At 38.8% G+C, this 21,052-nt stretch overlaps 1 protein-coding gene across 4 annotated transcripts in view; it reads left to right on the top strand.

Annotated features, from left to right (window-relative positions):
- LOC127629767 (BCAS3 microtubule associated cell migration factor-like) overlaps positions 1 to 21,052 on the top strand; it is a 303,774-nt gene that overhangs the window by 106,472 nt on the left and 176,250 nt on the right. For all 4 annotated transcript variants that reach the window (XM_052106997.1, XM_052106998.1, XM_052106996.1 and 1 more), the window contains exons 17-22: positions 1,931 to 2,055; positions 2,405 to 2,570; positions 3,051 to 3,151; positions 17,004 to 17,104; positions 19,292 to 19,488; positions 20,710 to 20,807. In XM_052106997.1, the coding sequence (XP_051962957.1) occupies positions 1,931 to 2,055; positions 2,405 to 2,570; positions 3,051 to 3,151; positions 17,004 to 17,104; positions 19,292 to 19,488; positions 20,710 to 20,807 (788 nt within the window). The remainder of the gene's footprint in view (positions 1 to 1,930; positions 2,056 to 2,404; positions 2,571 to 3,050; positions 3,152 to 17,003; positions 17,105 to 19,291; positions 19,489 to 20,709; positions 20,808 to 21,052) is intronic.

Below are 21,052 nucleotides of genomic sequence, written 5' to 3'. Positions count from 1 at the left end.
TGATGTCAACTAACGTTACTTAGTGGCGAGTTAACAGCAGTTAGCAGGAAAGACAGCAAAAATTAAGCAAATGAGGCTTTGGGGATTTTTCCGAAAGAAGTCAGTGGGTAAGAATTCACATTTGTTTTTGTCCTTAAAGTCTAAAGATCATCATCTAGCTGGCTTTCACCCACAGTAGGCTAAACATCAAGAGGTCCACTACCGACTACCATTACATGTTGTAGCCTCCATGTATAGACTGATGCATCTTGGTAGCTCCTCGTTAGCGCAATCACCTCTCACGCCGGAGACTGCGGCTCGAGTCCCGTTCGGAGTGTACTTTTCTTGTTCATCCGGTGTTGTTTTCGCTACGGATAACCAATAAGCATTAGCATAAAATGTATGTGTGACTTGTTTTGTGATATTAGTTTGTAGGAAATATACACTTTTATTTGATTAAATGGTTTTGTAGAGTGTAGCAAAGATGAGCTACAGACTGAGGAGCAGCAGCAGCTGTGTCAGAATCAGGCATGGAAACTGGTAACAATTAATAAGTCAAACATTGTTCGTTAAAAGTTAAAAGTGAAACATTGTTTATCTCAATGATCCTAATGAAAGGATTTTGACAGATGAGTTATTCTCATAGAGATTATGAGAATTATACAGTTCGATGCCATGGTGTGTCAATGAACTTAGACTAAAGTCATTCATGTATTGCTTTAACTTAGGATCTTATACATCATTTTGACTATTTATGTCAAAAAATATAAATTATTTATATTCAGTATTTTTTTTACCTCACTTTACTCACTGTAATATAACTCTTTTGTGATGACTTTATGTTAATGTACATGAAAATTCAAGAATCATGATAGATCTTAGGGCAATCCCACTGATCTGCTCTTCCCAGTACATTTTCTTCAATGGTATTGGTCCACAATTTGACATATGTAGCACTTGATGAATTAGTTGTTTGAAGCTGATTTGCTATAAGTTATGTGCTGTATCTGTTCTTTTGCATCACAGATGATTCAGGGAGGAGAGAGGATGTTGAGGATAGTACTAGAGTGGAAGATTTAGGAACTGTAGAAACAGGCCCAGCAAGAGCAAAACTCAAAGAATACCCTCTCACCAGCTTTGGACTACAGATTTGCTAGTGTGAAAATAAAATTGTCTGGGCTAAGCCCCGGATGTCCTTCAATGCTGGAAATGCCTCTGCTTAATACTGTGGAAGGCTTTGTTTGGAAAATGTGATTCAAGCATTATATTGTTACATTTTGTTTTGTTTTCTCTCCTAAGATGGAAATAAATGCATTTTGACAGGAAAATAAGTTTCAGCAATTTCAAAATCGGAGATTTATTCCGATTAACTAAAAAAAAAAATTATATTAAATAATTTATTATATAGTATTAATATCTTTTCCCCTAATTTGACCCACAATCAATCTGAAATGTTAATTCAAAACTAAACATTCATTAAAATATGAAATATACTTCCTCATTAATGTTGTAATTTAAACTGTGCCTGTGTTTGAACTGAGAGTCAGTATTCAAATAACACTCTAACTTATTAAAACACTGAACTGAAGAAATTGGAAAAATTTAAAATCATGTTGAATTTTTTTATTTTTTTTTATTTGCATGAAGTATTAATGTAGGTTGTGTTATGATTATTTTTATAGACTCCGTGTTTTATATGTGAATATGCAATTTTCATCTGAAATGCTTCAGAGGTGTCATTCATGCACAGGAAATTTTGTCTTTATTCTTTACATCCCAACTGTGTCTCTCTTTTTGTCAGTGATGTGGCTTTGATTTTCTTCTGTTATTTTACTCTAGGCATCATATTCCCCAAAAGCAAACCATTTTCTTTCTTTCTTTCTTTGTCCGCCAACACTTTTTTATTTATTAAATGTTTTCCTCTTCTCATTTGTGTCTCTCTTATTTATAGCAAAGCCAAGCCACCTCCCCAGATCTCCCCCAGTAAGTCCAGTGGTGGAGAGTTCTGCATAGCAGCAGTCTTCGCCTCCTCTCGCTCCTGGTTTATCACCAACCCCAACATGAAGAGAGAGAAAGGTCTTACATGGCTTACAACCTTATACTCATGGGCCAGTTATTTAGACATAAATGTAACCTTAATGATATTATGTTTTTCTCTGTGTGAACATGAATATTTATGTTCTAGCTCTAAGTGCCATACATGACATTACATGTCATTACATAAGCTTCCCAACCAAAATCGCCATTGTTACAAACACATAAAATAGAATAAGATGCTTCTGTAATTTATCATTAATAAATCTGTTTATTTTTTATCCACAAAAATCACTTATCATAAATCAAAAGTGATCACAATGATCAAATGTAATGCTGAGATCGTAACATGTTAGAATCTAACTTGCTTTTGACTTTTCTTCCCTGTTAGATCAGTCACGCCAGGCCGTTGTTGAATCCCTCTACATCCTGAGTTGCTATGGAACCCTGGTGGAACATGTGCTAGAGCCTCGGCCAATCAGCACAGCACAAAAGATCGGCGACGACACACCCCTAGAGCTGAACACCTGTCCGAGAGCCTGTTGGAATCTTGCCAGGTCCTTCCCCGGGGCTGCCACCACCGCGCCCACTTTACCTGCTTTTACATTTGACCTTCAGTCAGACAGAAACACCTGACACAAGCCACTGTTATCACAGCATTTACATAAAACAGCTTATACTCTGCCTTAATGAGGGCACATCAACGGCAAGCAAATGATTAATGTCACAGCTTGTCACAGTCCCAGACTCTGGGTTCAGTCATAACATGGTTAAGCTTGTGACCAACTTTATATAATGGAAACAGGCAGAAAGATGCAGGGGTTGCTCTTAGAATGGCTCTCTGATCTAATTGTAAATGTTACATGATTGTATGTACCGTGCAGTATAGCTTGTGCAACCCACATGAGACTGGTGAAATGGAAGGTCCGCTGGGCTGCAGGGAGCTGAGTCCATTATAGTTCAGCTGGAGACTGTTATATACATCTGGCCTTTTGATATGCACTTCCTAAATTGATTTCTGTGTTTGTTTTGAGTAGGACACCGCAGTGGAATGAGCTACAACCACCTTTCAGCAACAACCACCCCTTGGTGCTGGCCTCAGACTTCGTGCAGTACTATCAGTACCTCCTGGTTGGCTGTAAGTTTGTGTATGTGTTTATGTGTGTGTTTGTGTACAATGAGTGATATATAGAGCATGCGGCTCATAAAAATGTTAGTGCAACATTGAATGACCTGCTGATTATTTGCTCTCTCTCTCACTGGAGATGTTTGTTTTTAACATTATTGGTGCAACATGCTGCTTGGGACCCACCATTAAAAGACTCACTACTACACAAGAAACATGAACAGTAATCTCTTCTGTCTATCCAGCCTCTCACTACTTTATTTAAAAGGTCACAGGAGATAAGCCCAACAGTTCCATTTGACATAATAGTTGGTAAAGCGGTTTTCAGTTTCCGGTGGTGTTGTGAATCAGGGCTTTGTCACTCCATAGAACATCCCTGCCCTGAAACTCATCATAGCGCCAAATTAGCCCAGCATTCGGATTAAACCAATTAGTTTGGTTTTAAACTCATGTAGTTTAATAACAAGTGCACAGAGAAAGGGAGCACTTTGGGTTGACATGTGAAAGGCAAGAGAAAGCAACTCGAGGGCAGAGAATTCACATATGACCACACATCTAATATATCTTGAATAAGTGAGCATTGTTGCGTTAGCTGGATAATCATAAACATTAATGAGTAATTAGCTGTCTGGGTCCTTCAGGCCTAACTTCACATTTCTTTCTGCTACTGAAGCCCAACTGCTCAAGGCCTAACGGGTAGAATATTCTCAGGAAGTCATTCTAATCGCCATGCATGTGTCAGAGTGATGAAAAAACAAGGAGTGAGTGATCATGGCAACGGCTCAGCTTGGATGTGACCAACCAGGGGGCAAAAAAAAAAAATCATAATGAGCATTCTCAGTGCGTTAACATTAATGTCTAATTAAAATAAGTTAAAGATCTTTGCTCTGTACGCTTCTCTGTACACACATTTCACAGACCTGAGACTTTAGTTGTGCAGGACAGTATGTGCATATGCATGTGGGATGTTTGCCCATTAACCCACGGCCCTCAGTGTGCTAGGCCGCCTACGACTTGCCACCTTTGGTTCCTCACTGTGTGAGAGGAAGTGATGCAGGAACAATCTTGAATGTGGGGAGAAAACCAATCTTCACTGGGAAGACGATCTTCAGAGGGAAAGTTTAGCCACAAGTAAAGGTATATCATCATTTACTCACCCTCATGTTGTGTGACTTTCTTCTGTGGGACACAAGGGGATGTCTGGCAGAATATTAGAGACTGACAGCCTCAGTCACCATTTACTTTCATTGTAAGTGAATGGTGACTGAGGCTTTTATTCTTCCTTTTTTGAGTTCCACGGGGGAAAGAAAAACATATGGGGTTAAAACAACATGAAGGTGAGTAAAGGACAGTTTTGTTTTCATTTTCGATGAGCTATCCCTTTGATTCAACACAAATTAGGCGACATACCTTTACAATTGGCACCAATGTTATCAGGCGGTCATTTGCGTTGTAATTACTTTGTAAAAGGCCTCTCTGAAGAGGGTAGAATAATAATAAATATGGCGGAAGAGATCTAGGCAGGGTACCCTCAAACCATGAAGACCTGCAGCAGCAGGGCTGTGTGATTGACAGCTCTGGTCTTGCTTCTAGATTGGATGACCTGCCTGATTAAATATGCAGCATGTGGACGGTAGGGTCAGAGGAGCTGGAGCCTGCACGACTGGTGATAAAAGCAACTGTGGCGCCACTTCTTGGTCACTATCTCCACCTGTCCATCTGCCCAGCCTTTGGCAGCACTTGGAAAGGGGAGTATTACCCAGCCACTGCTGAAGATACCCAGATGATGAGCAGATAACAAGGACACGCTGGCCCGGGGAAGCTTCTTTGGTCCCACTGACAGTGATCAGGGAATCCTTTGCTTGTGACATTAGCTGCCGTTTAGCAGAGAGAGTGGCGGCTGTTTGTCTGAGAGCTCCCGAATGAATGTGCCTGGATTTCATAAGGAAAGGTGTGAGGGCTTTTATTCATAGCTGCAGGAAGCTACGGCCCACCCGCTTTCGACCAGGCAGTCCGTGATATTTCCAGCGTTTAGCACGCCACATTAATTTACCATAGCTGCATACGAATTCTTGTACATTTAGAGTATGTACTGCATTTGACAATGAAATTACAGACATTAAAATATATTTAAGCATGCAGGTGTTAAGAAGATATACTGTACATTCCCAGACATACTATGAACACTATTGTCCTAATAAAGTCCTGACGTGGTCTTCTGCTGTTGTAGCCCATCCATACTGTAGCCTTTCTGTCAGCTTGAACCAGTCTGGCCATTCTCTGTTGACATCTCTCATAAATAATGTATTTCTGTCTGCAGAACTGCAGCTCTCTGGATGTTTTTTGTTTTTTACACCATTCTGAGTAAACCCTAGAGACTGCTGCACGTGAAAATCCCAGGAGATCAGCAGTTACAGAAATTCTGATGGTTGATGTGAACATTAACTGATGCTGAGGTTAGCTGATAATGTTAGTAAAGTTTTTACACCTAAATAGTCATAGTTTAGTATTATTTGATAATGTTTCCACATGTCTCTGGCCCTCTGTCTAAAAAGTTTGGTTTTGGCATCAGGGTCCTCTTTAAACTTTAATGTTAAAGCCTACTGTTATAATTTGCTAACATCATGCAACCCCCCAATTATAGCCATATTTGAAACTCAATCAGAAGAGAATGACCAGCTCCACAACATTATAAAACAAAATTTCAAGTTTTACACATATTTCACATCTAACACATTGCATTCTTATATACTGTATTAAACTGTTCACTCAAGCACAGTAGAACCATAATCTATCAAACAGTCATGACATTTGAAATATTCATCAAAACGGTCAAAGATGTCCATCTAGTGCATGTTTTCATACACCAACAATTAACAATAGCACAGATGTGTGCAAGAACACATTGAGGGATGCATTTGTGCTAAAAATAGCAATATGCAGCGCAGCTGAATGAAATGGAATTGGTCTCCTTTTCAGTTGTAACTTGACACAGCGGCGCAAGATACATGACAGTCAAAGATGTCTGTCTAGTGAATGATTCTATACAAAAATTATTAAAAATAGTCCAGATGGGTCTCCTTTGGTATTCAATAATAGTTAGTAGACCACACTAGGCCTGTCCATCCTGCTCTTTCAGAGCTACTGGGCGGGGCCAAGGGTGTGATGTGCAAAAGTAGGTGTTGACGTTGTTGCCTAGAGAACGATGCGGTTTTGCATCTTGGTTTCAATAAATATTGCATTGAGTATTACGTTTTGAGTTCTGAAATTGACAGCATGTTTTTGCGTAGTTGAATGACCAAGAGGTCAAAATATCAAGAAAAATTTGATTCCTCATGACATGACCCATTTAACTAATGTTAACAATTGGAACCTCATTGTAAAGCATTGTCCATATTTCAAAGCTACTTGGTATATTTTTATAGATATATTTTATTTACAATTTTTCAAGAGTTTCACAAAAAAATCAAAATGAAACGACAACACAAAAACAAAAGACCTCCCCCAAAAAAACAAAACAAGCAATAACAGCAGGACTCACAGGTCAGTACAGTACAAAGAAAGAAATTAATAAAACAAATTTTCAAGAGATTCAAAAACATTTCAGAGCAAGAGATTCCAAATACAACATCCACAGTAAGATTGTTTTGCACCATGGAGGAAAACTGAAAAGAAAAATATATAAAAAGTACAAATATTCAGGTTCTTCCAAATAATCCAAGAAAGGCCTCCATGTGGCTTCAAATCGTTTTTGTGAGCGACTTACTAAAACGCAACTGTTCCATCTGAATAATATAGAGCATCTCATTTAACCATCTCGTAAAACACAGAGCTTGTAGAGATTTCCAGTTGAGGGCTATTACGTTTTTGTCTGCAATTATGCCCACCATTAAATCCTGCTGAAGATTGTCGGGAAGAGTGCCTGCCATGTCAGAGCATCCACAAATTGCCAAATTTTGATCAGGTTGGATGTCTACTCTGTAAGCTTTTGAAAACAATTTTTTCCAAACTTTCTGCAGGATAGGACAGAGCCAAAATAAATGTGCTAGTGTTCCCTCTGTTACCTTGCACTTGTCACAATGTGGTGATTCTGAGGTAAATATTTTACTCAATTTAGTTTTCTAATAATGAAGCCGATGCATACATTTTAATTGAATTAATTTATACCTTAAATTTATAGAACAACTATTTATTCTCCAGGCTGCTTTAAGGTGACTAGTGTTCACAAAAGTTGTAAAAGCACAAACAAATTGAGACACAAGGTTCCTAATTTCTGGATTAGAAGAGAAAAGGTCATAGATCACATGATTCTCAGGTTTATTTACAAACTGCGGAATGTGTTCTTATACATCATTTCTAATTTGTCAATACCAGAAAAAATGGGACTGAGGAAGACTGAACTTTTGCATAAAAGATGCAAATTGATTTTCTATATAAAGATCACCTATACAGTGCAGCTCCCTTCCCCTCCATGCAGAAAACACTGTCAATCTGAGAAGGCACAAAAGAGAGATTGTGTGATATTGGTGCATTAATTTAGACTTTTTATCTGATTAAAAATCTTCAGAGAATTTCTAAGAACATAATTACTGCTTACCAACTTATTAGCAGGTTTCCCTTCTGAGAAGAGTAAAGCTGGGAGGGATAATTTTGGTACTGACTTGGCTTCTGCTCTAACCCACAGAGGGAAAGTATCAGGCAGCATTTCATCAAGTATGCCCCACTGCCAAAAAGTGAGAGCCCTGGTATTTGCTGCCCAATAATAATGTTTAAAATTTGGAAGGCCTAGGCTTCCACATGCTGTGGGTTTCTGTAGATGGGCTTTTGCTATACAGGGTCTTATAATTCCAAACAAACGCAAGACTATTTGAATCAAGTTGCGAAAAAAAGGCTGCAGGCAAATTAATAGGAATGTTTTGGAAGAGATATAAGAACCTTGAAAGTGTAACCATCTTTATTACGTTCACATGACCAAATAGTGACAAAGTTAGTAGTCTACAGCTTTCAATGTTCAGGCCCTCACGGCCAGACTGTGTAACAGCTTCTTCCCCCAAGACTGGTTTGACACACACACACACACAATGTCCCGAGTTGCACTTTAATTTTGTCACTTTATACCTGGCTGCTACCTCATTAACTGCTATGTGCATAGAACACTATCTCATAGTATGTTATGTTTACATTAGGCATTTTTAGAAACTGTCATCTTTTGCACTACTGTGTACTGGTCTTTTACTGAGTCTATTGTCCTGATCATTGTTAGTAATTTATTGTACTGTCCCGTACTTTTTGCACACGTTTGCATGTGCACTTTATATAGGTATGTTATTTAGTCTGTGTAGTCTCATGTGGTTCTGGGTTTGTCCTATGTTGTTTTATGTAGCACCATGGTCCTGGAGGAACGTTGTCTCGTTTCGCTGTGTACTGTACTAACTGTATATGGTTGAAACGACAATAAAAACCACTTGACTTGATTTGAGTAATCATCGTTTTTCTGGATTTGTAGATACGTTAAGTGATCCTCTACTAATTTGAATGGTATGCTGTTAAAAAAGCAGATGCTTAGATTTCTTTGAACGGGGCATAATTCACTTTTACTACAATTAATTGTGTATCCTGAAAGTCAGTGTAGTCAATGTAATCCAATAATTTATGGACAGAAACAACAGGATCAGTGATGCATAATAACATATCATCTTCATATAAATTTGCAAGACTTTCAGTGCTGCCTAATGAAATGCCATGAATATGAGTGTGGGCTCTGATCCCCATTGCCTATGGCTCTAGTGCAATGTCAAAAATAAGGGGAGATGAAGGGTTGCCTTGTCACATGCCACAATGTAAATCAAAGGCACTAGATCTGTCACCATTAGTCAATATGTTTTAATGCTTCAAACATGTATAGCCATTCTATATGGTCAAATGCCTTTTGGGCATCTAATGAGATAATAGTTGCAGACTTGTCAGCTAACCATTGGTCTGTGTAAAGGATGTTAAGTAGCATACGGACATTAGAGAATGAAAACCTTCCTGGGATAAACCCAGTCTGATTTGGATGGAATGTAATGTATTGTGCAAACCTGGAAGCCAATATTTTAGTTAAAACTTTTTGATCGAAGTTTAAGAGAGCTATAGGCCTGTAACTCGCCAGGTCAGTCTCTATTTTCCCCTTTTTCTGCAAAACTCAAATATTTGCCTCATATAAGGAGTCAGGGAGTTTCTTATTTTTAAACAAAACTTTCACCATTCTCAGCATAAGGAGAGCTATCCTCTTATTAAAAGCTTTCTAAAATTCACAGCCAAACCCATCAGGACCTGTAGATTTGCCTGATGGAATGGCCTGAATAGCATTAAGTTTGTCTGCAACTTAAAATTCAACATCAAGATCATACTTAGTTGATTCGCTTATTTTTGGGAAATTCAAATTTCATAATCATAATTTGTGTCTGTATCTATCATTTTTGAAGAATATAGTTCAGAATACAATTCCCTGAAAGAATAATTTATCTCTTTAGGGTTAGTGATTAAGCTGCCCAGATTTGACTTTACCTTGTGAATCGCTTACCTATCTTGTTCTCTCCTCAGTTGTCGCCAAATCCTCCCAGGCTTGTCCACTAGCTCAAAATGCTTTTGTTTAAGTTTAAGCAGAAGGTTTGCAGTTTGCTAACTGAAGATTAAATTGTGCTCATACTATGCACAAGGGTTTTGTTGTAATCAGATTGTAAAAGAGATGCTCTGTATGTTTGTTCAAGTATTGGAAGACTATTCCAAGTCGACTATTGAGGGTCCATTTTCTTGATGATTCGAATTGTATGATATGGCCTCACATAACAGCCTTTAATGTATCCCACAGAATTTAATCTGAGACCTCTACATTATAATTTGTCTCAAGAATTTGTCATCTATTTTTGTGGTCAAATATTGCTTAAATGCAGATTTTAATTAAATTATAAGTCTTTGATAAGCAGTGGGTTGAAATGCCAGCTGTAGTTCTGCTTCGGTAAAAAGTTGAAGTGTAACTAAACTGTGATCGGATATCAATATATTATGATATTTATTGTTATTAATATTGGATGTGAGTTCAGAGGTTACCAAAAAATATACATTTCTATTGTTAGATTTATGAACATGAGAATAAAATGAATAGTCGCTATCCATTGGATGCTGCAATCTCCAAATATCGACCATATTTCTAGATTTAATTAGGTTGTTATGCGTTTTTACTGAGACAATTGTGGGCAGTATCCATATAAGGATCTAAGTAACAGTTGAAATCTCCATACACTATTACATTTGTGGCGTTGGCGTCTGGAATTATATCAAAAACGTTATGAAAAAAAAATCTGGGCCATCAAAATTGGGGCCATATACATTAAGCATAGTTATGGGGAGAGAGTTAATATGCCCTGATATCATAATATATCTACACTGTGGATCTGCAGATATGGAAGCAAGGCGAAATGGGATATTTTTGCGGAAAAGTATGGCTACACCTCTAGCTTTGGCATTGAATGGGGCATGATAAACCTTAGATATCCAACTGGCTCTCAGTCATTGGTAAGATGCGCTTATATGCGTTTCCTGGAATATTATGTCTGCCTTAAGTGATTTAAAGTGTGCAAATACCCATCTCCTTTTTTCGACATGACCAAGCATACATTCCAAGAAGCCAATGTAATACTTCCTCCATTTATATTATTATATTTATATTATTTACATATATGTAAAGAGTAGACAAATTAAAATGAGGCAGACCATTCACACACAAAATAACAGAGATAACCTACATATACAACATCCCAGAACTTGAAACAATTCAAAACAATTCACATCCTCCCACAATATGCTTCCCCAAAATGAAGCACTATATTCCCCATTCGAGTTGGGACCACTACTCGCACGAGAGGATTCACCTCTAGCTCTTCACTTCTTACAGTCCTGCTCAACTCCACACCTAAGTATATGATGTTGATAATATTGAAACTATTTAAATAATGCCATCCCTTAAGGTATGCCCTTTCAAGTGTCTTTCAAATACAGTAGTAAGAAAAAAGAAACAAGAACAATGGAAAATGTCAAATACTTTTATACCCATGCTGTGCATCTGCTTGTCTACAGCTGCTTCAGCTTGGCCCTCACAAACTCAGTGGCCTCTAGGATCCGTGAAGATCTTGAATTGACCATTATGTTGAATGTGGAGCTTCGCTGGAAAGCCGAGGCTGTGTGTGTCACCTTGAGTTCTCTCAGTGAACGAATCACCTCGTTGAACTCACAACGCTGATCCATCACCACGGCAGTGTAATTTGGATACATGTACACCTTGTGACCATTGTAATCCAAGCTACACTCTCGCCAAAGTCTGAGAATTAATTCCTTTACCTGTTAGAAGTGAAATCAAGCAATGACCATGCAAGCCTTTTCTCCATCTGGTGACTTTGGTTTTAGTGCTCAATGAGCTTGATCAATGTTCAACTGTCCCTGGAGGTGAGCATTACCCAGTAGTTTAGGGATCAGTGCGGCAACAAAGACTTCTCTTCTCCTCGCACTCTGGGATGCCAAGTATTTTGATGTTGTTGCGCCAAAATCGCCCTTCTAAGTTGTTGATTTTAATTTTAAGGGGTTTATTTGTCAGCTGCAGTACCGGGAGAGTCGCTTCAAGAGAGCATATGTGGGCGTCGTGATCTTGTGCCTACCCTCAATAGATTTCAAACTCTCAGAAAACCCATGCTGCAACATCTTCAAATTTGTCAAATCTTTCGTTGATGGTTGCTAGAATCTTGTTAGACATCTTTTCCCACATCAATGACACATCATCGTCGATAGAGTCCTGACTAGTATGTTGATTAGCTGTGTCGTCGGTATCCAGCTGCTGAGGCCCAAAACCTTTCGAGGCTTTTGGAGGCATTTTCGCACCTCAGAATATAACCCAAGTACAAGATGCGAGTTAAATCAAAACGGCCAACGTAAATGCACAAAACAAAATTAGGGACAGCAAGTAATTTCACTGTTTAGAAACTTGGTGCACAGGAGCACGATGAAACAGGTCTACTCCATGTGCATCTCAGCAGCACCCCCAGCTACTTGGTCAATTTTAACACTATAAATCTAATGTTATTTCTTATTTCTTATTTAATATTTATTAAAACAAGAAGCCCTCATGCATGACATCGTATCAATTGCGGTTTCCAAAGTAATTTTGCATGCTCAAAACCTAGTGTGACCACTGCTAATTGTTAAATCAGGGTTCTGAAGCAAAACAATGAATGAATAAATGACTGAATAAATAAATAATTCATATTTTATTCTTTTGAAACAGCGGAGTGAGGAAAAAAACCCACTATTAAAACAGCAGTTACAACAAAAACCTGGTCTGGATTCTGTGTCCAGGTGTCAATGCATAAACCGTTATGCACCTGAACAAACATAATTTAACTAAAAGGTCATTTACACATGGTTAGTGTGTTGGTGGCAAAAGCAAATTTTTAACCAGGCTGTCACCATGATACTGCATGTTTATGTGGTCAGCCCCTGTTTCCTGTCTATATTCTGTTCCTCACACTCTAACTCACAACAGATAAACTGCTCTCAACAGTCCAGGAGCCCTCAACCTTTTAAACCCAGCCATTATGAACCCAATGTAACATGATATACAGAGCCAGCTACTGTTCTTACGCTTTAATTATTTATTAGTCAACACTTATTGTCCCCCTGGGCATTGAGAGGGGGTAGGAAGGGCAGAGCTTGATTGTGTTTAAGAGGTAACATGGTCTGGCTGTGTTCTGACCCATCAGAGGTCGGTAAGTCACTTTGCGATTTATGTCTGCATAATGCAGCATGCTGATTTAGTCAAGGGCGAGGGTAGTGTTACCGTGATTGAGTAGGGCGGATAGCGAGCAGATTTCCCCTTCGAGTGAAGGTGTCAGACAGTAGTGACTGCACTGTGAACCTGGCAGCAACACTTCGTCAAGTGTGTATGAACACCTTGTGTGTGTGGGTATGCTTGACTGTGAGGCCAATAGAAAGGAGGAGAGTGAACAAGAGTGGCAGACCCTTGTTTACTCCAGATGAGGACTTGACAACATTATTATTCACTGCTGTATTATGTACATTGTTAACAAAGGCATGTGTTAGCCTGGAGGTGGGAAAGGAAACGACTGATTGTGCACATTAGTCTGAATACTTGGCACCTGCTCACTGAAGCCTCCGAGTGCTCCATATGTCTCTGCACATGCTGTCTTTGCTTTTGACAGCTCCACGCTGTCTGTAGCAGTCTCTTTCTCACATAACTGAACATACATAGTTTTGCTAGCTTTCCACAGCCCAAAAATGCTAATCACTAATTAGGTCTTTCACTGATGCTTCTGATGCAAAGTGACTTACAGACTTATTACAGAGGCAGTCGTCATGGAGAGCCCTGAGTTTAGTGCCTTGCTCAAGGGGACAATGGTGATAGTATATGAATCAACCCGCATGGTGTTTAAATCTATATCCTAAAGGCCCAGGTATACTTCACTTTGCGCATTCCATCACGTGCACAGTTGTGTGCACGCAGCTTTGAAAGTATACCTCACGCGGATGAGCGCGAAGGGACGTGTTCGACACATGCGCAGTACAATTGCTTTGTTATACGCTACCAGGCATTAGAGGGCAGCACCGAGTCATGTCATTTACATTTCACCAACAACAAAATGATGATATGTTCTTCGACTACTGCTTGACACTACAACCCAACTGTACGTATTGCCACCTAGTGGATTCTTAAATCTGGCTGCACATGGACACTCTGCGCTGATGTCCGCGAACACACCTGATGACGAAAATTACGTCACACGGATGCGGACAGGTAAAGTATTATTTGGTGCTTTACTAGTCCATATATTTAACCACTTGGCTACGTTACATCACTTTAATTTCATCTTGGTCAAGAACATGTTTACACACAGTCAACACATACCAAGACACAGCCAATTTCTAGTATATACTAGTGATTGCCTGATATATTGGCCAGCCGGATTAATTGGACAATTTCTGCCCATTTCTTGTTTATTGTTGTTATTGTGCCAGCTTGGCTAAGTTACAGAAGTGTTATTTCCTCCTAGTATCAATTGCAAAATCTGACAACATTGTTAGCAGATGATAAACATGTTAAATTTTATTAGATGATTTTTAAATAATTATTATGCAAAATAAGTGTTTGAGTAATTTCAATAATTTTGTGTGTTATACAGTATAGTATAAATATAATCTATATATATATATATATATACACAGCCCTGGAAAAGATTAAGAGACCACTGCAAGTTATCGGTTTCTCTGGATTTACTATTTATAGGTATGTGTTTGAGAATATTTTTTGTTTTATTTTATAATGACAACATTTCTTCCAAATTCCAAATAAAAATATTGTCATTTAGAGCATTTATTTGCAGAAAATGAAAACTGAAAAAAGATGCAGTGTTTTCAGACCTCGAATAATGCAAAGAAAATAAGTTAATGTTAATTTTTAAACAACAAAATACTAATGTTTTAACTTAGGAAGAGTTCAGAAATCAATATTTGTTTTAATAACCCTGATTTTCAATCACAGCTTTCATGCGTCTTGGCATGCCAGTCATTCTTGGCATACCAGTCTTTCACATTGCTGTTGGGTGACTTTATGCCACTCCTGGTGCAAAATTTCAAACAGCTTAGCTTTGTTTGATGGTTTGAGGCCATCTATCTTCTGCTTGATCACATTTCAGAGGTTTTCAATGGGATTCAGGTCTGGAGAATGGGCTGGTCACAACAGGGTCTTGATCCGGTGGTCCTTCATCCACAAATTTATTGACCAGGCTGTGTGGCATGGAGCATTCTCCTGCTGGATAAGCCAATCCTCAGAGTTGGGGAACATTGTCAGAGCAGAAGGAAGCAAGGTTTCTTCCAGGATAACATTATACGTGATTGATGCTTCCTTCACATAGACAAATCTGCCCGATTCCAGCCTTGCTAAAGCACCCCCAGATCATCACCGATCCTAAGTGGGAGGTTGACTAATTGAAAGAAATAGTCCCCACATAGGTTGCATATTCATAGAAATCAGAGCATGTGAGCGGAGTGTAGCGAGTTGTCGCTCATTTGCGATCGCTCAACTCCAACCCTCAAGTTCAAAAGTCATCCTTCCGCTCCTCACTCACAAGCGCTCAAGAGCAAGAGCTATGTTGGAGCAAAGTGGCATGAAATCAGGAAAAATTTGGCATAATTTCATTGTCAAAATTCTTCTTTATTTTTTTACATCAGGTACAAAAAATATCCCTCTTCATATTGGCATACAACCAAATTTTTCTTAGCACAATTTAACAGCTGCACAAACAATGCCTTGATGTAGGCTACTTTAATAAAAATAGCCTTGTTCTCTTTGCCCTATTTGGACGTGGTTGTTTTATATGGGGACGTGGGGTAATGTAACAGCCTAATTACCAGAGCTTCTCATTTATTTTAATCCCATGCTCATTTTTCTGGACTTTTTATGGGCTTGTTCCCACGTCGGTAAAGATAATAGCTTCTTTTACCTATCAAACGCTCTATGAAAATAACCCCTCTTATTCTTATCCCGTTCGAAATGACATGTTGGTGAAAAGCCAGTGAATCTGCACTGTCCAGCCTGTGAACCCTTTAACTCATTGCTTCTAAAGTTCCCTAAGTGGCTGAAGTGGATGTTGGTCATTGAAAAGACACCAGAAAATGTAAGATATGCTTCAAAACATCATTTTTCGCTGGCTGTTGCGTTTGGACTGATGCATGAGAAACAAACAAACATGATTTCTTTGATTTGAAAAATTTGAAAAGGACAAAGTGCTAATTTTGTGATTTGAGCAGAGTTAATGGGATAAATTGTGTTGAGCCCCACATTTCGCAACATATTTTCCAGAGGGAAAAATAAAATACATAATGTGAAAAGATTGTCTATATTTTTAATTCAAGAGTGTACTGTAAGATACATACTGGTATGCTAATGTTACCAGTTCTGTTGTTTTTTTTTACCAGATATTCAAGTCAATTTCTTCTAATAATCCCAGATACATATGAACATGTTTAATAATTAGCACAGCTAAATAGCATACATTTTCTGATGGGTCAGTTACGTGTGACAGCAGTGTGTAAATGCAGTCGAACTGCAGTTTAATTGCTTAAACTGTGCAAATCGAAGGTAAACCTTACCGACGTCAGCGGTAGCCTAATAAAATTATTTTACTTTACAGACGGATGTCTGGGATACTAATCTGTGTTTTGAACTGCCTCTGCACTCTCACCTAACTGTAGTCTGTTGTTGGAATCTGCACCTGTCACCATCAGCTCGCGAATCAAACCAAGTTTAAAAGCTGCCTCAGCTCAGATTATCCACTCTGTCTAAAATCTTGGACCTAATACAGCCACCAACATCAGCTATTTGTCAGTGTAGCAGCACATACATAGCCTATTAATGTGGCCACACTTGAAACATTGCACATTCTCTTTGGAGTGGAAAGTGACCGCCTTATGACTGCCTTGTGGGCTGAGTGCAGTCTCGTGAAATGTGCTCCTTGCTCCAGTGAAATTATGATCGCTACTCTCCACTCTGATAGCAATGGGCATTAAATCTCTTAAACTCTTATCCTCCACAATATCAATCAGCCGGCAGATTGTGGCTATCCGCTTTGCTACAGCAATTGTGAAGCTGCGTTCATGATTCACGTCAGGAGGTAAACGCCAGCATGAAGCACCGCTTTGAACTCCACATGAAAAGTGCTTGCAGACATCAAAGTCTCATTCTGTGTTTTGCTGAGTTAAGACTTGGTGTGCTTATGTGGTAATTCAAATGCACTTGGTTTTCTTTATCTTTATCCAGTGGTACCACCTGGCAGCCCTGGCCCCATCACACGACATGAGTCTTATGACAGCCTGACATCCGATCACAGTGGCCAGGAAGATGAGGAATGGCTCTCACAGGTGAGTCTTCCTCTCATGACCTTCATCTCTACATTGGCTTTACATTAACTCCAATAAACAGCACTCAAGCAACACACGTCACACATTTCAGTGAACAGTGATAATGCATCACTTTTCTCTTCTGGCTGTGAGACGCTCTCAGCATTAGTCATGAATAATTTCTTGCCCCATTGTCAACTGTGTTTAGTTTGACCCAACATGGTTCTTGTCATGGTTTTTATCCTTTCTTCTGCCTTTTGTTTTCAAAACTAAAGCATAGCACCATTATGCTTTATTGCTTTATTGACAAGAGAAAACTAATTTTTGTTTCTTTTGTTTTCGGAATCTATTTGGATTCTTTTATAGTGGGATCCAAATGTCAAAAGACCATTAGTGATTTTTTAATGCAATTTTTTCACATTACAAATTTTATTATAAACATAGCAATTTGAGTGAAAAGTTGTTGTTTTTTGATTGAATTTTTGATGATTTTTTGCTAAAGCGAGTTAAGTTCAATTTCATAAATTTACTTATTTGCTTAGAGACCTAGAAATAGTGCTGAATTTTATGTTTTTTTTTTTAACCATTGTATTTAATAAAATGTTTTATTGTTTTCTAATTCCTAAAACATCTCTTATTTTTTGGTTTAAATTGGATTTTGAGTCCCAGCTGATAAATGTAGACATTTAAACGGCACTGTATGTTTTATGATATATTATTCTTGACTTTACAGACACAGTATATTCAGCATACATTTGTCTAGAAATCTTTGCGTGGCCTGAACGGCCCCAGTCAAAGCTCTTAAACTTTAAGATTGTTAATGCACCAGTATTAATGACGGCATACATCCCCCATCACATCTCGCCTGCCTCTAATGACACCATTAACACTATTGGCTAAACACAGCCTAAACCCTATTGATGACTCTATTTATCTACTTTATATGCGACTGCAATTAGTCTGCCTGTTTTTAACATGTTATGACAACATAGCATGAAAAGTGCAGTCCTCTACGGCAATGGCCTGTGTGTAATAAGGTTGGCTGTGTGAGGCAGGCACAATATGTCGGGCTCAAGGCAAAGTACGAAAAGAGTGCAGTTGGGGGCAACATCTGGTCATAGCCCCCCACAAAACACACAAAAAGCCAACACCGCATCTGTTTCTCTCAGGGCTGTGCGACACCGATGGTGTTAATTACGGAGAAAAAGAACACACACATACTGCTGGCCTCATTACACAGATGTGACAGGAAGAGGACAGAACACTTGACCCCACGCCATGCTTTACCAGAAAAAATAGAGAAATCAAGAGCAAATAGGGAAACTGCCATATGGATGGTCTTCTCTTTCACTCCTCTATCTCTCACATGCCTTGTGATTTTTGTGACAAAGTGTCTTTCTGTGCCACATTAATGCAGTCCACTGGGGAGAAAGAGTGGCGTCTGTCTAACACACACATAACGTGCCCCCTCCCCAGTGCTCACACACACATGTTTTGTTTTATTAGACTGACACTGCTGGTCAAGAGCAGACACTTGCCGACATGGTCTTTTGTGTTTATTCGTTTCTTTGTGAACATTGGAATGGTTGATGATGTCACCATGTTTCCAAGACAACATGAAATCAAATTTGGGCCTAAAATAATTCCATCATCATATACTCACCCTTATTATGTTTTATAATTGCATGAATTTCTTTCTTCCATAGAACACACAAGAACATTTTAGGCAGAATTCCATACATTGAAAGTGAATGGTTATTGAGGCTTCATATCCTAAAGATTTTGCCTAATGTTTCCTTTTTGAAAAGAAAGAAAGTCATACTGGTTTTGAATGACGTCAGGGTGAATAAAGGAATTTTCATTTTTGAATAAACCGACCTCTGTCTGTAATTATTTAATGATTCATCAGTTCATGTTATTCAAATGAACTGTTATTCAAATTAAATGTTTTCATAATCTTTTATCAACCTTTCTCCTACATATGCTGACATGAGTAACTAAGGCCGACTTGGCTGAAAAAATTAATACTAACCAATAATATCACATCTTTCCATCCAATCAAATCCCCATGTCTATAATCAACTCCATCCTTACATTATTTAACACTGAATGTTAAATAATGACATAAGCAATATTATGTAAGTGAAATGTGTTGTAAATGCTGTTTCATGTTGTTTTTAAGTGCTCGGCTGTATTTATACTTCAAAGGTGGAGATTGTGACCCACACCGGTCCTCACAGAAGACTTTGGATGGGCCCTCAATTTCAGTTCAAGACCATCCACCCGTCAGGTCAAACAACTGTCATCTCATCCAGTTCCTCTGTACTACAGTCCCATGGGCCCAGTGACACCCAGCAGCCTCTGCTTGATTTTGACACAGATGACTTGGACCTGCACAGCCTCAGGTGCTGAAGCTAAACACGCATTTACACACAATGTTGCTTATAATACCAGCCGCCATCATCAACATTGACTTCACAGTTTGACAGCATAGACTTATGTTACTAACCACAAAACACAAATCCAGTAAATACACACAATGACCAACTGTAGCAACTGTTCTAGCACTTGCATAGTACTAACACACAGGATTGGAATGAACTGAAAAGTGGGAGGACACATTATACACTGATACTACTGCACAGATAGGTGTGTAAAAGAGTGTTAATGGGCAAAATACAGGCAAAAGAATGATGATAAGAGAGGCATCTTAATTTGGACAGATGTATGAATGGCTTTTGCTGCAGATGGCACATGAGTGAATGGGCATTGAAGAGTATTTTATTAGATTTGATTCCTTTTATAGACTGATTAAAAAAAATTACATGTCATGGTCTTGGAAAATGTCTCTATATGAAGGATCGTACAGATGTAGGTACATTTGCACCAGCTGGTGTGTTTATGTTGACTGATCTTGCTTGACTGAACAAAATAGGTGGAGGTTCTGGTCACACCTTCCAATCACGTGGTGATTAGCAACCTGTTAAAAGTCTTCCTAAAAGTTTGCCCAAGCGAGCTGTTACATATCACTGAAATAAACTCAAAAACACCTTTTTGGACAGATTTTGTCCTAAATGACATCACACCCATTGTTCTTTGATTTCATATGAAGTATATCAGTGCCTTTTCACTGCAGAAGAGACCAATTGGCAGAGGCTTCTGTTGGGTCTTAAAGTCGTCATTTTATACGGCTGGCTAAAATTTCTTCACACAGAAGTCGAAACTCTTAAAATACTTTATCAATACACACCATAAGGCCTTGTGCGAAATATTTAATACACACTTCACATGACTGACGACCTGTGGCAGGGCGGAGGGCGGGGCCGGGTCGTGATCATACACACCCGGTGCATTTTAAGGCTAATCAAGCCTCCGAGAGCGATAAAGGCCAACTGCGGAGGATTGTGCTGGAGAGAGAGATAGTTTATGGACATGTCCGTCATGTGTGTGTGTTTTGTCTTTTAAGGTTATCATTAAAATATGATTTATTTTGACAAGGCGGTTCTCGCCTCCTCCTTTCCATTGACTGCTTTACACCACCATAACACACTCACACTGTAAAAACTACAGTAATGTATAGGAGTCTCAGTCAAAATCTCTTTATATATCTCATCCCTGTGTTGTAGGATCCAGCCGGTGCGGTCTGAGCCTGTTAGCATGCCTGGATCCTCTCGCCTGGTGGCCGATTGTAGAGGCCAATCCACAGTCATAGATACCGGCTCAGGTAAGACCACTGGCTCTTTTGATTTCTCAACTGGATTTAAAGTTCTGAAAACTGTGATTTATGCAAGATTCATCTTTGCATAGCATCTTTTCTGAATCAGTCTATTGCCCTTAAGTCATAAGTTAATTTGCCTGGACCCTATTTACTTTCTTAATACAAAGAAAATTAAGTGTTATCTTTGGGACACTGTAAGATGCTCTAAATGTAAACTTGAATTAAAAATGGGTTGTGAATACCATTTCATA

The sequence above is a fragment of the Xyrauchen texanus genome, chromosome 36, assembly GCF_025860055.1.
Source record: "Xyrauchen texanus isolate HMW12.3.18 chromosome 36, RBS_HiC_50CHRs, whole genome shotgun sequence".
Classification (NCBI taxonomy): Eukaryota; Metazoa; Chordata; class Actinopteri; order Cypriniformes; family Catostomidae; genus Xyrauchen; species Xyrauchen texanus.
This window is presented reverse-complemented; position numbering and strand designations above follow the sequence as displayed.